At 52.9% G+C, this 16,851-nt stretch overlaps 1 protein-coding gene across 1 annotated transcript in view; it reads right to left on the bottom strand.

The window, feature by feature from the left end:
* necab2 (N-terminal EF-hand calcium binding protein 2) overlaps positions 1-16,851 on the bottom strand; it is a 426,101-nt gene that overhangs the window by 261,621 nt on the left and 147,629 nt on the right. Inside the window, 1 exon segment of the mRNA XM_059992473.1 lies at positions 14,045-14,070. Within this exon segment, the coding sequence (XP_059848456.1) occupies positions 14,045-14,070 (26 nt within the window).

Here is a 16,851-nt window from a genome sequence, read left to right on the forward strand (position 1 = left end):
CCCCCATGCCCCTGTGAGTCTGTATTTCCCCCACACCCCTGAGAGTCTGTATACACCCCCACACCCCTGTGAGTCTGTATTCCCCCAACACCCCTTTGAGTCTGTATTCCCCCCGTACCCCTGTGAGTCTGTATTCCCCCAACACCCCTTTGAGTCTGTATTCCCCCGTACCCCTGTGAGTCTGTGTTCCCCCCAATGCCCCTGTGAGTCTGTATTCCCCCCACACCCCTGTGTGTCTGTATTCCCCCAACACCCCTTTGAGTCTGTATTCCCCCCGTACCCCTGTGAGTCTGTGTTCCCCCCAATGCCCCTGTGAGTCTGTTTTCCCCCCACACCCCTGTGAGTCTGTATTCCCCCATGCCCCTGTGAGTCTGTATTTCAGCCACACCCCTGAGAGTCTGTATACACACCCACACCCCTGTGAGTCTGTATTACCCCGTACCCCTGTGAGTCTCTATTCCCCCCATTCCCCTGTGAGTCTGTTTTCCCCCCAAAGACCTGTGAGTCTGTATTCCCCCTTAACCCTGTGAGTCTGTATTCCCCCCGTACCCCTGTGAGTCTGTATTCTCCCCGTAACCCTGTGAGTCTGTTTTCCCCCCGTACCCCTGTGAGTCTGTATTCCCCCACACCCCTGTGAGTATGTATTCCCCCCACACCCCTGTGAGTCTGTATTCTCCCCGTACCCCTGTGAGTCTGTATTCACCCTGTCAGACTGTATTCTCTCTGTACCCCTGTGAGTCTCTATTCCCCACATACCCCTGTGAGTCTGTATTCCCTGCATACCCCTGTGAGTCTGTTTTCCCCCCAAAGCCCTGTGAGTCTGTATTCCCCGCATACCCCTGTGAGTCTGTATTCCCCCCACACCCTGTGAGTCTGTATTCTCCCCGTAACCCTGTGAGTCTGTATTCCCCCCACACCCCTGTGAGTCTCTATTCCCCCCTCAACCCAGTGAGTCTGTATTCCCCCCATATCCCTGTCAGTCTCTATTCCCCCAACACCCCTGTGAGTCTGTATTCCCCCCGAATCGCTGTGAGTCTGTATTCCCCTGTATCCCTGTGAGTCTGTATTCCCCCCACACCCCTGTGAGTCTCTATTCCCCCCTCAACCCAGTGAGTCTGTATTCCCCCCATATCCCTGTCAGTCTGTATTCTCCCCGAACCCCTGTTGGTCTTTATTCCCCCATGCCCCTGTGAGTCTGTATTTCCCCCACTCCACTGAGTCTGTCTACACCCCCACACCCCTGTGAGTCTGTATTCCCCCCATACCCCTGTGAGTCTGAATTCCCACATGCCCCTGTGAGTCTGTATTTCCCCCACATCACTGAGAGTCTGTGTTCCCCCCATGCCCCTGTGAGTCTGTATTTCCCCCACACCCCTGAGAGTGTGTATTTCCCCCACATCACTGAGTGTCTGTGTTCCCCCCATGCCCCTGTGAGTCTGTATTCCCCCCATACCCCTGTGAGTGTGTATTCCCCCGTACCCCTGTGAGTCTGTATTCCCCCAACACCCCTTTGAGTCTGTATTCCCCCCGTAGCACTGTGAGTCTGTATTCCCCGCATACCCCTGTGAGTCTGTTTTCCCCCCATACCCCTGTGAGTCAGTATTCCCCGCATACCCCTGTGAGTCTGTATTCCCCCAACACCCCTGTGAGTCTGTATTCCCCCCATACCCCTGTGAGTCAGTATTCCCCGCATACCCCTGTGATTCTGTATTCCCCGCATACCCCTGTGAGTCTGTTTTCCCCCCATACCCCTGTGAGTCAGTATTCCCCGCATACCCCTGTGAGTCTGCATTCTCCCATACCCCTGTGAGTCTGTATTCCCCCCGAATCGCTGTGAGTCTGTATTCCCCTGTATCCCTGTGAGTCTGTATTCCCCCCACACCCCTGTGAGTCTCTATTCCCCCCTCAACCCAGTGAGTCTGTATTCCCCCCATATCCCTGTCAGTCTGTATTCTCCCCGAACCCCTGTGAGTCTTTATTCCCCCATGCCCCTGTGAGTCTGTATTTCCCCCACACCACTGAGTCTGTCTACACCCCCACACCCCTGTGAGTCTGTATTCCCCCCATACCCCTGTGAGTCTGAATTCCCACATGCCCCTGTGAGTCTGTATTTCCCCCACATCACTGAGAGTCTGTTCCCCCCATGCCCCTGTGAGTCTGTATTTCCCCCACACCCCTGAGAGTCTGTATTTCCCCCACATCACTGAGTGTCTGTGTTCCCCCCATGCCCCTGTGAGTCTGTATTCCCCCCACACCCCTGTGAGTCTGTATTCCCCCCATACCCCTGTGAGTCTGAATTCCCACATGTCCCTGTGAGTCTGTATTTCCCCCACATCACTGAGAGTCTGTGTTCCCCCCAATGCCCTTGTGAGTCTGTATTCCCCCCACACCCCTGTGAGTCTTTATTCCCCCATGCCCCTGTGAGTCTGTATTTCCCCCACACCCCTGAGAGTCTGTATACACCCCCACACCCCTGTGAGTCTGTATTCCCCCAACACCCCTTTGAGTCTGTATTCCCCCCGTACCCCTGTGAGTCTGTATTCCCCCAACACCCCTTTGAGTCTGTATTCCCCCGTACCCCTGTGAGTCTGTGTTCCCCCCAATGCCCCTGTGAGTCTGTATTCCCCCCACACCCCTGTGTGTCTGTATTCCCCCAACACCCCTTTGAGTCTGTATTCCCCCCGTACCCCTGTGAGTCTGTGTTCCCCCCAATGCCCCTGTGAGTCTGTTTTCCCCCCACACCCCTGTGAGTCTGTATTCCCCCATGCCCCTGTGAGTCTGTATTTCAGCCACACCCCTGAGAGTCTGTATACACACCCACACCCCTGTGAGTCTGTATTACCCCGTACCCCTGTGAGTCTCTATTCCCCCCATTCCCCTGTGAGTCTGTTTTCCCCCCAAAGACCTGTGAGTCTGTATTCCCCCTTAACCCTGTGAGTCTGTATTCCCCCCGTACCCCTGTGAGTCTGTATTCTCCCCGTAACCCTGTGAGTCTGTTTTCCCCCCGTACCCCTGTGAGTCTGTATTCCCCCACACCCCTGTGAGTATGTATTCCCCCCACACCCCTGTGAGTCTGTATTCTCCCCGTACCCCTGTGAGTCTGTATTCACCCTGTCAGACTGTATTCTCTCTGTACCCCTGTGAGTCTCTATTCCCCACATACCCCTGTGAGTCTGTATTCCCTGCATACCCCTGTGAGTCTGTTTTCCCCCCAAAGCCCTGTGAGTCTGTATTCCCCGCATACCCCTGTGAGTCTGTATTCCCCCCATACCCCTGTGAGTCTGTTTTCCCCCCATACCCCTGTGAGTCTGTATTCTCCCCATACCCCTGTGAGTCTGTATTCACCAAACACCCCTTTGAGTCTGTATTGCCCCCATACCCCTGTGAGACTGCACTCCCCTCGTACCCCTGTGAGTCTGTATTGCCCCCGTACGCCTGTGAGTCTGTATTCCCCACGTACCCCTGTGAGTCTGTATTCCCCGCACACCCCTGTGAGTCTGTATTCTCCCCGTAACCTTGTGAGTCTGTATTCCCCCGTACCCCTGTGAGTCTGTATTCACCCCGTACCCCTGTGAGTCTGTATTACCCCAACACCCCTGTGAGTCTGTATTCCCCCCGTACCCCTGTGAGTCTGTAATCCCCCCACACCCCTGTGAGTATGTATTCCCCCCGTACCCCTGTGTGTCTGTATTCCCCCTGTCAGTCTGTATTCTCCCCATACCCCTGTGAGTCTGTATTCCCCTTGTCAGACTGTATTCTCTCTGTACCCCTGTGAGTCTCTATTCCCCCCGTACACCTGTGAGTCTGTATTTCCCCCACACCACTGTGAGTCTGTATTCCCCCATGCCCCTGTGAGTCTGTATTCTCCCCGTACCCCTGTGAGTCTGTATTCCCCCCAGACCCCTGTGAGTCTGTGTTCCCCCCGTAACCCTGTGAGTCTGGGTTAACCCCGTATCCCTGTGATTCTGTATTCCCCGCATACCCCTGTGAGTCTGTTTTCCCCCCATACCCCTGTGAGTCAGTATTCCCCGCATACCCCTGTGAGTCTGTATTCTCCCATACCCCTGTGAGTCTGTATTCCCCCCATACCCCTGTGAGTCTGAATTCCCACATGCCCCTGTGAGTCTGTATTCCCCGCATACCCCTGTGAGTCTGTTTTCCCCCCATACCCCTGTGAGTCAGTATTCCCCGCATACCCCTGTGAGTCTGTATTCTCCCATACCCCTGTGAGTCTGTATTCCCCCCGAATCGCTGTGAGTCTGTATTCCCCCGTACCCCTGTGAGTCTGTATTCCCCCCACACCCCTGTGAGTCTGTATTCCCCCCGTACCCCTGTGAGTCTGTATTCCCCCCACACCCCTGTGAGTCTGTATTCCCTCCGTAACCTTGTGAGTCTGTATTCCCCCGTACCCCTGTGAGTCTGTATTCCCCCCACACCCTGTGAGTCTGTATTCTCCCCGTAACCCTGTGAGTCTGTATTCCCCCCACACCCCTGTGAGTCTCTATTCCCCCCTCAACCCAGTGAGTCTGTATTCCCCCCATATCCCTGTCAGTCTCTATTCCCCCAACACCCCTGTGAGTCTGTATTCCCCCCGTACCCCTGTGAGTCTGTAACCCCCCAGACCCCTGTGAGTATGTATTCCCCCCGTACCCCTGTGTGTCTGTATTCCCCCTGTCAGTCTGTATTCTCCCCATACCCCTGTGAGTCTGTATTCCCCCTGTCAGACTGTATTCTCTCTGTACCCCTGTGAGTCTCTATTCCCCCCGTACACCTGTGTGTCTGTATTTCCCCCACACCACTGTGAGTCTGTATTCCCCCGTACTGCTCTGAGTCTGTATTCCCCCATACCCTTGTGATTCTGTATTCTCCCCGTACCCCTGTGAGTCTGTATTCCCCCCACACCCCTGAGAGTCTGTGTTCCCCCCGTATCCCTGTGAGTCTGTATTCCCCGTCAGTCAGTATTCTCCACGTACACCTGTGAGTCTGCATCCCCCCCTTACCCCTGTGAGTCTGTATTCCCCCCAGACCCCTGTGAGTCTGTGTTCCCCCCGTAACCCTGTGAGTCTGGGTTAACCCCGTATCCCTGTGATTCTGTATTCCCCGCATACCCCTGTGAGTCTGTTTTCCCCCCATACCACTGTGAGTCAGTATTCCCTGCATACCCCTGTGAGTCTGTATTCTCCCATACCCCTGTGAGTCTGTATTCCCCCCATACCCCTGTGAGTCTGAATTCCCACATGCCCCTGTGAGTCTGTATTCCCCCCATACCCCTGTGAGTGTGTATTCCCCCGTACCCCTGTGAGTCTGTATTCCCCCATGCCCCTGTGAGTCTGTATTTCCCCCACTCCACTGAGTCTGTCTACACCCCCACACCCCTGTGAGTCTGTATTCCCCCCATACCCCTGTGAGTCTGAATTCCCACATGCCCCTGTGAGTCTGTATTTCCCCCACATCACTGAGAGTCTGTGTTCCCCCCATGCCCCTGTGAGTCTGTATTTCCCCCACACCCCTGAGAGTGTGTATTTCCCCCACATCACTGAGTGTCTGTGTTCCCCCCATGCCACTGTGAGTCTGTATTCCCCCCATACCCCTGTGAGTGTGTATTCCCCCGTACCCCTGTGAGTCTGTATTCCCCCAACACCCCTTTGAGTCTGTATTCCCCCCGTAGCACTGTGAGTCTGTATTCCCCGCATACCCCTGTGAGTCTGTTTTCCCCCCATACCCCTGTGAGTCAGTATTCCCCGCATACCCCTGTGAGTCTGTATTCTCCCATACCCCTGTGAGTCTGTATTCCCCCCGAATCGCTGTGAGTCTGCATCCCCCCTTACCACTGTGAGTCTGTATTCCCCCCAGACCCCTGTGAGTCTGTGTTCCCCCCGTAACCCTGTGAGTCTGGGTTAACCCCGTATCCCTGTGATTCTGTATTCCCCGCATACCCCTGTGAGTCTGTTTTCCCCCCATACCCCTGTGAGTCTGAATTCCCACATGCCCCTGTGAGTCTGTATTCCCCCCATACCCCTGTGAGTGTGTATTCCCCCGTACCCCTGTGAGTCTGTATTCCCCCAACACCCCTGTGAGTCTGTATTCCCCCCATACCCCTGTGAGTCAGTATTCCCCGCATACCCCTGTGATTCTGTATTCCCCGCATACCCCTGTGAGTCTGTTTTCCCCCCATACCCCTGTGAGTCAGTATTCCCCGCATACCCCTGTGAGTCTGCATTCTCCCATACCCCTGTGAGTCTGTATTCCCCCCGAATCGCTGTGAGTCTGTATTCCCCTGTATCCCTGTGAGTCTGTATTCCCCCCACACCCCTGTGAGTCTCTATTCCCCCCTCAACCCAGTGAGTCTGTATTCCCCCCATATCCCTGTCAGTCTGTATTCTCCCCGAACCCCTGTGAGTCTTTATTCCCCCATGCCCCTGTGAGTCTGTATTTCCCCCACACCACTGAGTCTGTCTACACCCCCACACCCCTGTGAGTCTGTATTCCCCCCATACCCCTGTGAGTCTGAATTCCCACATGCCCCTGTGAGTCTGTATTTCCCCCACATCACTGAGAGTCTGTGTTCCCCCCATGCCCCTGTGAGTCTGTATTTCCCCCACACCCCTGAGAGTCTGTATTTCCCCCACATCACTGAGTGTCTGTGTTCCCCCCATGCCCCTGTGAGTCTGTATTCCCCCCACACCCCTGTGAGTCTGTATTCCCCCCATACCCCTGTGAGTCTGAATTCCCACATGCCCCTGTGAGTCTGTATTTCCCCCACATCACTGAGAGTCTGTGTTCCCCCCATGCCCCTGTGAGTCTGTATTTCCCCCACACCCCTGAGAGTGTGTATTTCCCCCACATCACTGAGTGTCTGTGTTCCCCCCATGCCCCTGTGAGTCTGTATTCCCCCCATACCCCTGTGAGTGTGTATTCCCCCGTACCCCTGTGAGTCTGTATTCCCCCAACACCCCTTTGAGTCTGTATTCCCCCCGTAGCCCTGTGAGTCTGTATTCCCCCCAATGCCCCTGTGATTCTGTATTCCCCGCATACCCCTGTGAGTCAGTATTCCCCGCATACCCCTGTGAGTCTGTATTCTCCCATACCCCTGTGCGTCTGTATTCACCAAACACCCCTTTGAGTCTGTATTGCCCCCATACCCCTGTGAGACTGTATTCCCACGTACCCCTGTGAGTCTGTATTCCCCGCTCACCCCTGTGAGTCTGTATTCTCCCCGTAACCCTGTGAGTCTGTATTCCCCCACACCCCTGTGAGTCTGTATTCCCCCCGTACCCGTGAGACTGTATTCCCCCCACACCCCTGTCAGTCTGTATTCCCCCGTACCCCTGTGAGTCTGTATTCCCCCCACACCCCTGTGAGTCTGTATTCCCCCACACCCCTGTGAGTCTGTATTCTCCCCGTACCCCTGTGAGTCTGTAATCCCCCCAAACCCCTGTGAGTCTGTATTCCCCCCGTACCCCTGTGAGTCTGTATTCCCCCGTACCCCTGTGAGTCTGTATTCCCCCTGTCAGTCTGTATTCTCTCTGTACCCCTGTGAGTCTCTATTCCCCCCAAAGCCCTGTGAGTCTGTATTCCCCCCACACCCCTGTCAGTCTGTATTCTCCCCGTACCCCTGTGAGTCTGTATTCCCCCCACACCCCTGTGAGTCTGTATTCCCCCCACACCCCTGTGAGTCTGTATTCTCCCCGTACCCCTGTGAGTCTGTAATCCCCCCAAACCCCTGTGAGTCTGTATTCCCCCCGTACCCCTGTGAGTCTGTATTCCCCCGTGCCCCTGTGAGTCTGTATTCCCCCTGTCAGTCTGTATTCTCTCTGTACCCCTGTGAGTCTCTATTCCCCCCAAAGCCCTGTGAGTCTGTATTCCCCGCATACCCCTGTGAGTCTGTATTCTCCCCAGACCCCTGTGAGTCTGTATTCCCCCCATACCCCTGTGAGTCTGTATTCCCCGCATACCCCTGTGAGTCTGTATTCTCCCCAGACCCCTGTGAGTCTGTTTTCTCCCCAGACCCCTGTGAGTCTGTATTCCCGGCATAACCCTGTGAGTCTGTATTCTCCCCATACCCCTGTGAGTCTGTATTCACCAAACACCCCTTTGAGTCTGTATTGCCCCCATACCCCTGTGAGTCTGTATTCTCCCCAGACCCCTGTGAGTCTGTATTCCCGGCATAACCCTGTGAGTCTGTATTCTCCCCATACCCCTGTGAGTCTGTATTCACCAAACACCCCTTTGAGTCTGTATTGCCCCCATACCCCTGTGAGACTGTACTCCCCTCGTACCCCTGTGAGTCTGTATTGCCCCCGTACGCCTGTGAGTCTGTATTCCCACGTACCCCTGTGAGTCTGTATTCCCCCAACACCCCTGTCAGTCTGTATTCCCCCCACACCCCTGTGAGTCTGTTTACCCCCGTACCGCTGTGAGTCTGTATTCTCCCCATACCCCTGTGAGTCTGTATTCCCCCCATACCCCTGTGAGTCTGTATTCTCCCCGTACCACTGTGAGCCTGTATTCCCCCTTAACCCTGCGAGTCTGTATTCCCCTGTATCCCTGTGAGTCTGTATTCCCCCTGTCAGTCAGTATTCTCCCCGTACCCCTGTGAATCTGTATCCCCCCTTACCCCTGTGAGTCTGTATTCCCCCCACACCCCTGTGAGTCTGTATTCCCCCTGTACCCCTGTGAGTCTGTATTCTCCCCATACCCCTGTGAGTCTGTATTCTCCAAACACCCCTTTCAGTCTGTATTGCCCCCATACCCCTGTGAGACTGTATTCACCCGTACGCCTGTGAGTCTGTATTCCCCCGTACCCCTGTGAGTCTGTATTCCCCCCATTCCTCTGTGAGTCTGTATTCCCCGCATACCCCTGTGAGACTGTATTCCCAGCATACCCCTGTGAGTCTGTATTCCCCCACACCCCTGTGAGTCTGTATTCCCCCCGTACCCCTGTGAGTCTGTATTCCCCCCCACACCCCTGAGTCTGTATTCCCCCCGTACCCCTGTGAGTCTGTAATCCCCCCAAACCCCTGTGAGTCTGTATTCCCCCCGTACCCCTGTGAGTCTGTATTCCCCCTGTCAGTCTGTATTCTCCTCGTACCCCTGTGAGTCTGTACTCCCTGCATACCCATGTGAGTCTGTTTTCCCCCCAAAGCCCTGTGAGTCTGTATTCCCCGCATACCCCTGTGAGTCTGTTTTCCCCCCATACCCCTGTGAGTCTGTATTCCCCCCATACCCCTGTGAGTCTGTATTCCCCCACACCCCTGTGAGTCTGTATTCCCCCCATACCCCTGTGAGTCTGTTTTCCCCCCATACACCTGTGAGTCTGTATTCCCCCCAAACCCCTGTGAGTCTGTATTCCCCTCGTACCCCTGTGAGTCTGTATTCTCCCCACACCACTGTGAGTCTGTATTCCCCCCGTACCCCAGTGAGTCTGTATTCCCCCCATACCCCAGTGAGTCTGTATTCCCCCCGTACCCCAGTGAGTCTGTATTCCCCCCGTACCCCTGTGGATCTGTATTCCCCCCAGACACCTGTGAGTCTGTATTCTCCCCGTACCCCTGTGGATCTGTATTTCCCCCGTACCCCTGTGGATCTGTATTTCCCCCATACCCCTGTGAGTCTGTATCCCCCCCCCCCCCCCCGTTCCTTTGTGAGTTCCCTTTGAGTTACACAGTTTTCTCCCACATTTCAAACAAGTCCAATTCAGAGCACTGATTGGTCCCAAGGGAGGTATGGCTTCTCTGGGGCCAGGAGGAAGGTCTGTGACAAGAATTTTCCTTGAAGTAAAGGAACATCCATGCAACAAATGTGTTTTATTGTCAGGGGGTTGGCACAGACAATAGCCAAAGTGCCTGTTTCTCTGCTGTAACTCTCTCTGGCTGTACCCAACATCAAACACACTGAGGTTGCAGTGACAAGACATAACACAGGGACAGAAACAGGGTCCTGTGCTCCCAAACATTCCTCACACGCCATCTTCCACGAGCAACAGGGCCCTGTGCAGCCTCACACTCCATGTTCCCCCTCTGACACAGGGCACGTGCTCCCTCACACTCTATCTTCCCCCTCAGCAACAGGGCACTGTGCTCCCTCACACTCCATCTTCCCTCTCAGCAGCAGGGTCCTGTGCTACCTCAAACTGCATCTTACTCCTCAGCAACAGGGCACTGTGCTCCCTCACACTCCTCACACGCCATCTTCCCCCTCAGCAACAGGGCCCTGTGCTCCCTCACACTCCATCTTCCCCCTCAGCAACAGGGCCTTGTGCTCCCTCACACTCCATCTTCCCCCTTAGCAACAGGGCCCTGTGCTTCCTCACACTCCATCTTCCCCCTCAGCAACAGGGCTCTGTGCTCCCTCACACCATCTTCCCCCTCAGCAACAGGGCCCTGTGCTCCCTCACACTCCCTCAGCAACAGTGCCCTGTGCTCCCTCACACTCCTTACACTCCATCTTCCCCCTTAGCAACAGGGCTCTGTGCTTCCTCACACTCCATCTTCCCCCTCAGCAACAGGGCCCTGTGCTCCCTCACACTCCATCTTCCCCCTTAGCAACAGGGCCCTGTGCTCCCTCACACCATCTTCCCCCTCAGCAACAGGGCCCTGTGCTCCCTCACACCATCTTCCCCCTCAGCAACAGGGCCCTGTGCTCCCTCACACTCCCTCAGCAACAGGGCCCTGTGCTCCCTCACACTCCTTACACTCCATCTTCCCCCTTAGCAACAGGGCTCTGTGCTTCCTCACACCATCTTCCCCCTCAGCAACAGGGCCCTGTGCTCCCTCACACTCCTTACACTCCATCTTCCCCCTTAGCAACAGGGCTCTGTGCTTCCTCACACTCCATCTTCCCCCTCAGCAACAGGGCCCTGTGCTCCCTCACACTCCATCTTCCCCCTTAGCAACAGGGCCCTGTGCTCCCTCACACTCCATCTTCCCCCTCAGCAACAGGGCTCTGTGCTCTCTCACACCATCTTCCCCCTCAGCAACAGGGCCCTGTGCTCCCTCACACTCCTTACACTCCATCTTCCCCCTTAGCAACATGGCTCTGTGCTGTCTTACACTCCATCTTCCCCCTCAGCAACAGGGCTCTGTGCTCCCTCACACTCCTCACCATCTTCCCCCTCAGCACTCTCTTCCTGCACTGTCCCGGCCTACATCCAATGGTAAACTAAATGTCTGAGTTTCAGCTCCCCACGTCTGAGGTGGGTTGCCCTGTGTTTCACGTGCCTTTGTTTCCCAGTTTCCCTAGCGCAGGAATCTTCTCACAAATGGATGTTACACGGGGATCATGTCTGATGGTTCATGGCTGAGGGATCACTATTGAGGGGCATCGGTGAGGAATCTTGGCAGAAGGGTCTCAGCTGAGGGGTGACTGAGGCCCTAGCTGTCAGGTGGGTTTCGGGGTCAGTGGTTCAGTGTGAGACTTGACATTGCTGCAGTACAGAGTGTAGGTTAGCAGGAGTGAAGTTCTAGAGGTCCAGTACCACAGGACCTATAAACAGAGGGGCCTCCTACCGACTGGGCCCATTCCCGGAGTGCACATTACAGTCGGGCTGTGTGTTTAATCCATTTGATGTTCCGGTCAACTCTGGTGCCTGTAATGGTAATGCCACTGAATGCTGAGGTCAGGAGCCCCTCTTCTGGCAAGTGGTCAGTGCCTTGCTTATCTGTAATACGATTGCGATTTGTCAGCCATGCCCTCTGAGTCCAGCAGCATGCTGATGTGGGCTGCTTCAGTTGTTGCAGAGGTTGAAGATGAACTCTGCCCTTTTGATGGAAGGAAGCTGAGTACAGCGTGGAGTCCAGGGGAAATTTTGCAGTGATACCCCGGGACTGGGATGATTGAGTTCCGGCAACAAGTGTTTTCCTTTGCTTAGAATCTGACTGCAACTAAAACGGGGTGTTTTCCCTGAAAACCTTCATTACACCTACTGCCTCCCCACCGATTTAATCTAGGCAATGACCTCCCAAGGTATTTATTCACTTAAATTGCTCTAAACTTGTTTCCTTATATCTTTTCTTTTAAATATCTTAAACTTCACAGTTAAGGAACAATAAATAATTATTACATTTTAGACTCACAGTGCTTGTGATTGTTGTAGGTCATCATCTCACAGCCATGATAGTTTTAAACAATTATCAATATCAGAAATATTCAAGGTATTTAACCGTTATGACAGCCAGATAAGCTGGGATTGTACGTAGATCAGATGGCAACACACACAAAATGCTGGGGGATCGCAGCAGGCCAGGCAGCATCTACAGAAAAGAGTACAGTTGACATTTTGGGCCGAGACCCTTCAGCAGGGCTGATGAGAAAAAGATGAGTCGATTTAAAAGTCAGGGAAGGGGAGAGAGAAACACAAGGTGATAGGTGAACCTGGGAGGAGAGGTACAGAGCTGGAGAACGGGAGTCTGACAGAAGAGGAGAGAGAGCTGTCCATGGAAGAAAGAAAAGGAGGGAGCAGCCCCAAAAGGAGATGATGGGCAGACAAGGTGACGAAATGGGACGAGGAATGGTGAAGGAATGGGTAGGCCATTACCAGAAGTTTGAGAAATCGACATTCATGCCATTAAGTCAGAGGCTATCCAGACAGAATATAAGGTGTTGTTCCTCTAACCTGAGGGTAGCCAACAGAGTGTTGGTACTCGCCAGAGGAAGTGGGATTTCCTAGTGGCCACCCAGTTTAATTCACGTCCCATTCCCATTCTGATATGTCTATCCATGGCTTCCTCTACTGTCACGATGAAGCCACACTCAGGTTGGAGGAACAACAACTTATATACCGGCTGGGTAGCCTCCAACCTGATGGAATGAACATCAATTTCTCAAGCTTCCAGTAATGCCCCTCTCTCCTCTCCTTCACCATTCCATATTCCCTTTTTCCTCTCTCATCTTATCTTTTTACCTATCCATCTCCTCCCTCTGGTGCTCCTCCCCTACTTTTCTTCCTTCCATGAGCCTCAGTCTCAGGCTGGGTGCTTACTAGGCATCGACCAGGCAGGGCTGCTGTGCTAACTACACCTAACCTCATGATTATGCAGGATCCTGTCACCTGCCGTTCACCAAGAGGTAGGAAGTCCCTTGAGGGCTGCAGAGTTAGGGAGGTGGTCTCCTCTCTTATGATCTGCTACCATCCTAGTATGATAAAACAAGAGAGTGGCCTGGTTCTCATCACCCCACAAGACCCTGCCATGAGGAGGCAGCTAAGACAGCAAAGACCTGTATCACTGTGCACACAGCTCCTGCACAACACACAAATCTGCCAATGGCACCACTGCTGTCACAGATGATGTCATGGAAACATACCCAGGTGACATCGATCAGCTAATTGAGTGATGCTGCAGCAGCGACCACATGCCCAACATCAGGATCATGCAGGAGACGACTGTAGTCAGGCTAACACACAGCAGTCCTCATTGCAGGGTCAGCAGTGGAAAGGGTGATGAAACCATCAAAGAAGGCATGTCAACGTCTCTACTTTTTATAAGGAAATTTGCTTTGTCAGTGGAGATTCTGACAAACCTGCAGGTGCACAGTGGAAAGAATTCTGACGGGCTGTATCATGACCTGGGGTGCAAACTCGAATGCAGAGGGTTCCTGGGTCTTCCCACGATCGAAGACATCTACCGGAGTCGATATCTCAGGACGTGACATCTATCATTAAGTATTCCCGTCAGCTGGGAAATGGCCTTTTCTCAATGCTGCCTGCCTGGTTTCCACCTCAAAGTGCAACAGCTGTGCGTCTCCATTGCCACCATGACCTGAAACACCCTAATTCTGGCTCAGAAATCCTTGCACTAATGTGGTAATGTCACTTTTTATTAAGTCATTTAAGTTATGTTAACTTCAGATGCTATTGGCAATGTTTGTAATGGACTGTGCTGTTGCTGCATCAAGCTGATTTTCATGGCAATAACACCCCGGTCGGTACATGTGCCCACAACAATAAAGCTGACGACAGACAGAGAGGAGACGCTGCTCTCTGACTGCTCGACAACCTGCTGGAGGTGGGCCCCGCCAGAGGGGACAGCAATGTTGCTCAACTTACCACAGAGCTCCTCGGTGTCCACGTGACTGCAGCAGGGAGAGAGGAGAGAGAAACATAGAGAAACTCAGCACCACGTCCTGCTCGGTATCCCGCCAGTGAAAGGCAGCAGCCATGTCACAGGCTGGTATTTTCCTTCACAAGCACAGACAGCAGGCCAGTCTGCTGTCTCCCGAACGCCAGCCAGCACCGCGTGTCAACAGGTGCCATGACTGCCACCTTGTTGCCATGGCTACCATGCTATTTTCGATCAGAAGTTTCTGTACGGGAATAAAGATTGATTTAATCTGCGAAGCTCATCCCAGGGCGTGCAGCAAAACATTCCCACACTCAGTGCAGGCAGCAGCGCACTCTGTCGGGGATGGCGTGTAACCTGGTGTGGCCAGTGGACATCAAGATGAAGGGTCTGGGTCCAAAACATCAACACTCCTCTTCCCTCCAGAGATGGTGCCTTACTCCCAGCCTCCAGGATGTAACACAACAGCCTGTTCACACACTCATACTGGGCCTGTTACTGAACTGACCACATAAGGTGGGAAAAACAACCCAGGGGACAGACATGGGGAAGCCAAGCAACTCTGCCTCGTCGTGTAAGCAGGGTCAGTGACTGGCGAGCTCTCATACCCCTGTTACGAGCCCTAGGTTTGTATACTGTTTGACAGGTGAGGCAGGTGATGGCTGCTAGATCTTTCTGTCGGGGTCACGGCAGTCCAGCCTGAGGTTAGGGGTGGGATCAGGGTCCAGTGTCCAGGGTCCCTGAGGTGAAGGTGTGAGTTAAGACAGAAGGTATGTTTTTGCCAGTGGGGGATTTTTCACGCGACTTGCACTGATTTCACCATTATAACCCAATGTGAGAGGCAGTTCCATTCCGTAGCCTATGTTTGAACATAGGCTGGACCCATGAATTGAAACTAAGAGTCAGTGAACATGCGACTGGAGACGCTTGATAGCACTGAAAATGACACTCTCTGCTGATGCTCACAGCATCCAGGGCCCTCAGCCAATTCTCAACAGTGTATGGTGTACTGGCTGTTCACTCAATCTGTGTCTCTTATCATCGTGTACATCTCCATCAGTTCACCTCTCAACCTCCTTCACTCTAAAGAATAAAGCACTAGCTTCATCAACATTTCCTCATATATCATGCTCTATAATCCTGGCAACATCTTGGGAAACCTCTGCACCCTCTCTAAACTTTCCACATCCTCCTGACAATGAGTAGACTAGAATTCACCAGCATGGCCTAACTACGGTTTTACAGAGCTGCAAAACTACCTTATGTCTCTTGAAATCAATCCCACATCAGCCAACAGATCATACACCTTCTTATTCACCATGTCAACTTGCACTCTGACACTGAGGGATCTGTCCATTAATCACCCTGCCAATTTCCACTCTGACCCTGAGTGATCTCTGCATTAATCACCCTGTCAGTTTGCACAGTCACTCTGAGATATCTGTCGATAAATCACTCAGTCAATTTGCACTAACCCTTAGGAATCTGTCCATTAATGACCCTGTCAATTTGCACTGTCACACTGAGTGATCTCTCCGTTAATCACCATGTCAGTTTGCACTGTGACCCTGAGTGATCTGTCCATTAATCACCCTGCCAATTTCCACTCTGACCCTGAGTGATCTCTCCGTTAATCACCATGTCAATTTGCACCGTGACCCTGAGTGATCTGTCCATTAATCACCCTGTCAATTTCGACAGTGACCCTGAGGGAACTGTCCATTAATCACACTGTCAATTTGCACTGTGACACTGTGGGATCTGTCCATTAATCACACTGTCAATTTGGACCGTGACCCTGAGGGATCTGTCCATTAATCAGCCTGTCAATTTGCACTGTGACACTGTGGGATCTGTCCATTAATCACCCTGTCAACTTGCACTGTGCACCTGAGTGAACTGTCCATTAATAAACCTGTCAATTTGCACTGTCACACTGAGTGATCTCCCCATTAATCATCCTGTCAATTTGCACTGTGATACTGTGGGATCCGTCCGTTAATCAGCCTGTCAACTTACACTGTGACCCTGAGGAATATGTCCATTAATAACCCTGTCAATTTGCACTACGACCCTGAGGGATCTGTCCATTAATAAACCTGTCAATTTGCACTGTGACACTGTGGGATCTGTCCATTAATCACCCTGTCAATTTGCACCGTGACCCTGAGGGATCTGTCCATTAATCACCCTGTCAATTTGCAGTGTGACCCTGAGGGATCTGTCCATTCATCACCCTCTCAATTTGCATTGTGATCCTAAGGGACCTGTACTTTAATCCCTCTGTCAATTTGCATTATGACCCTTAGGGATCTGTCCATTAAGCACCCTGTCAATTTGCACTGTGACCCTGAGAGATCTGTCCATCAATCACCCTGTCAATTTGCACAGTGACCCTGAACGATCTGTCCATTAATCACTCTGTCAATTTGCAGTGTGAATCTGAGGGATCTGTACATTCATCACCCTCTCAATTTGCACTGTGACCCTGAGGGATCTGTCCATTAATCACACTGTCAGTTTGCACCGTCACTCTCAGAGATCTGTCCATTAATCACCCAGACAATTTGTACGGTGATCCTGAGGGACCTGTCCTATAATCCCTCTGTCAATTTGCACTATGACCCTGAGGGATTTTTCCATTAATCACCCTGTCAGTTTGCACGATAACCCTGAGGAATCTGTCCATTAATCACCCTGTCATCCTGCACTGTGACCCTGAGGGAACTGTCCATTAATAAACCTGTCAATTTGCACTGTCACACTGAGTGATCTCTCCGTTAATCACCATGTC

Source organism: Hypanus sabinus, chromosome 17 (genome assembly GCF_030144855.1).
Source record: "Hypanus sabinus isolate sHypSab1 chromosome 17, sHypSab1.hap1, whole genome shotgun sequence".
Taxonomy (NCBI): Eukaryota; Metazoa; Chordata; class Chondrichthyes; order Myliobatiformes; family Dasyatidae; genus Hypanus; species Hypanus sabinus.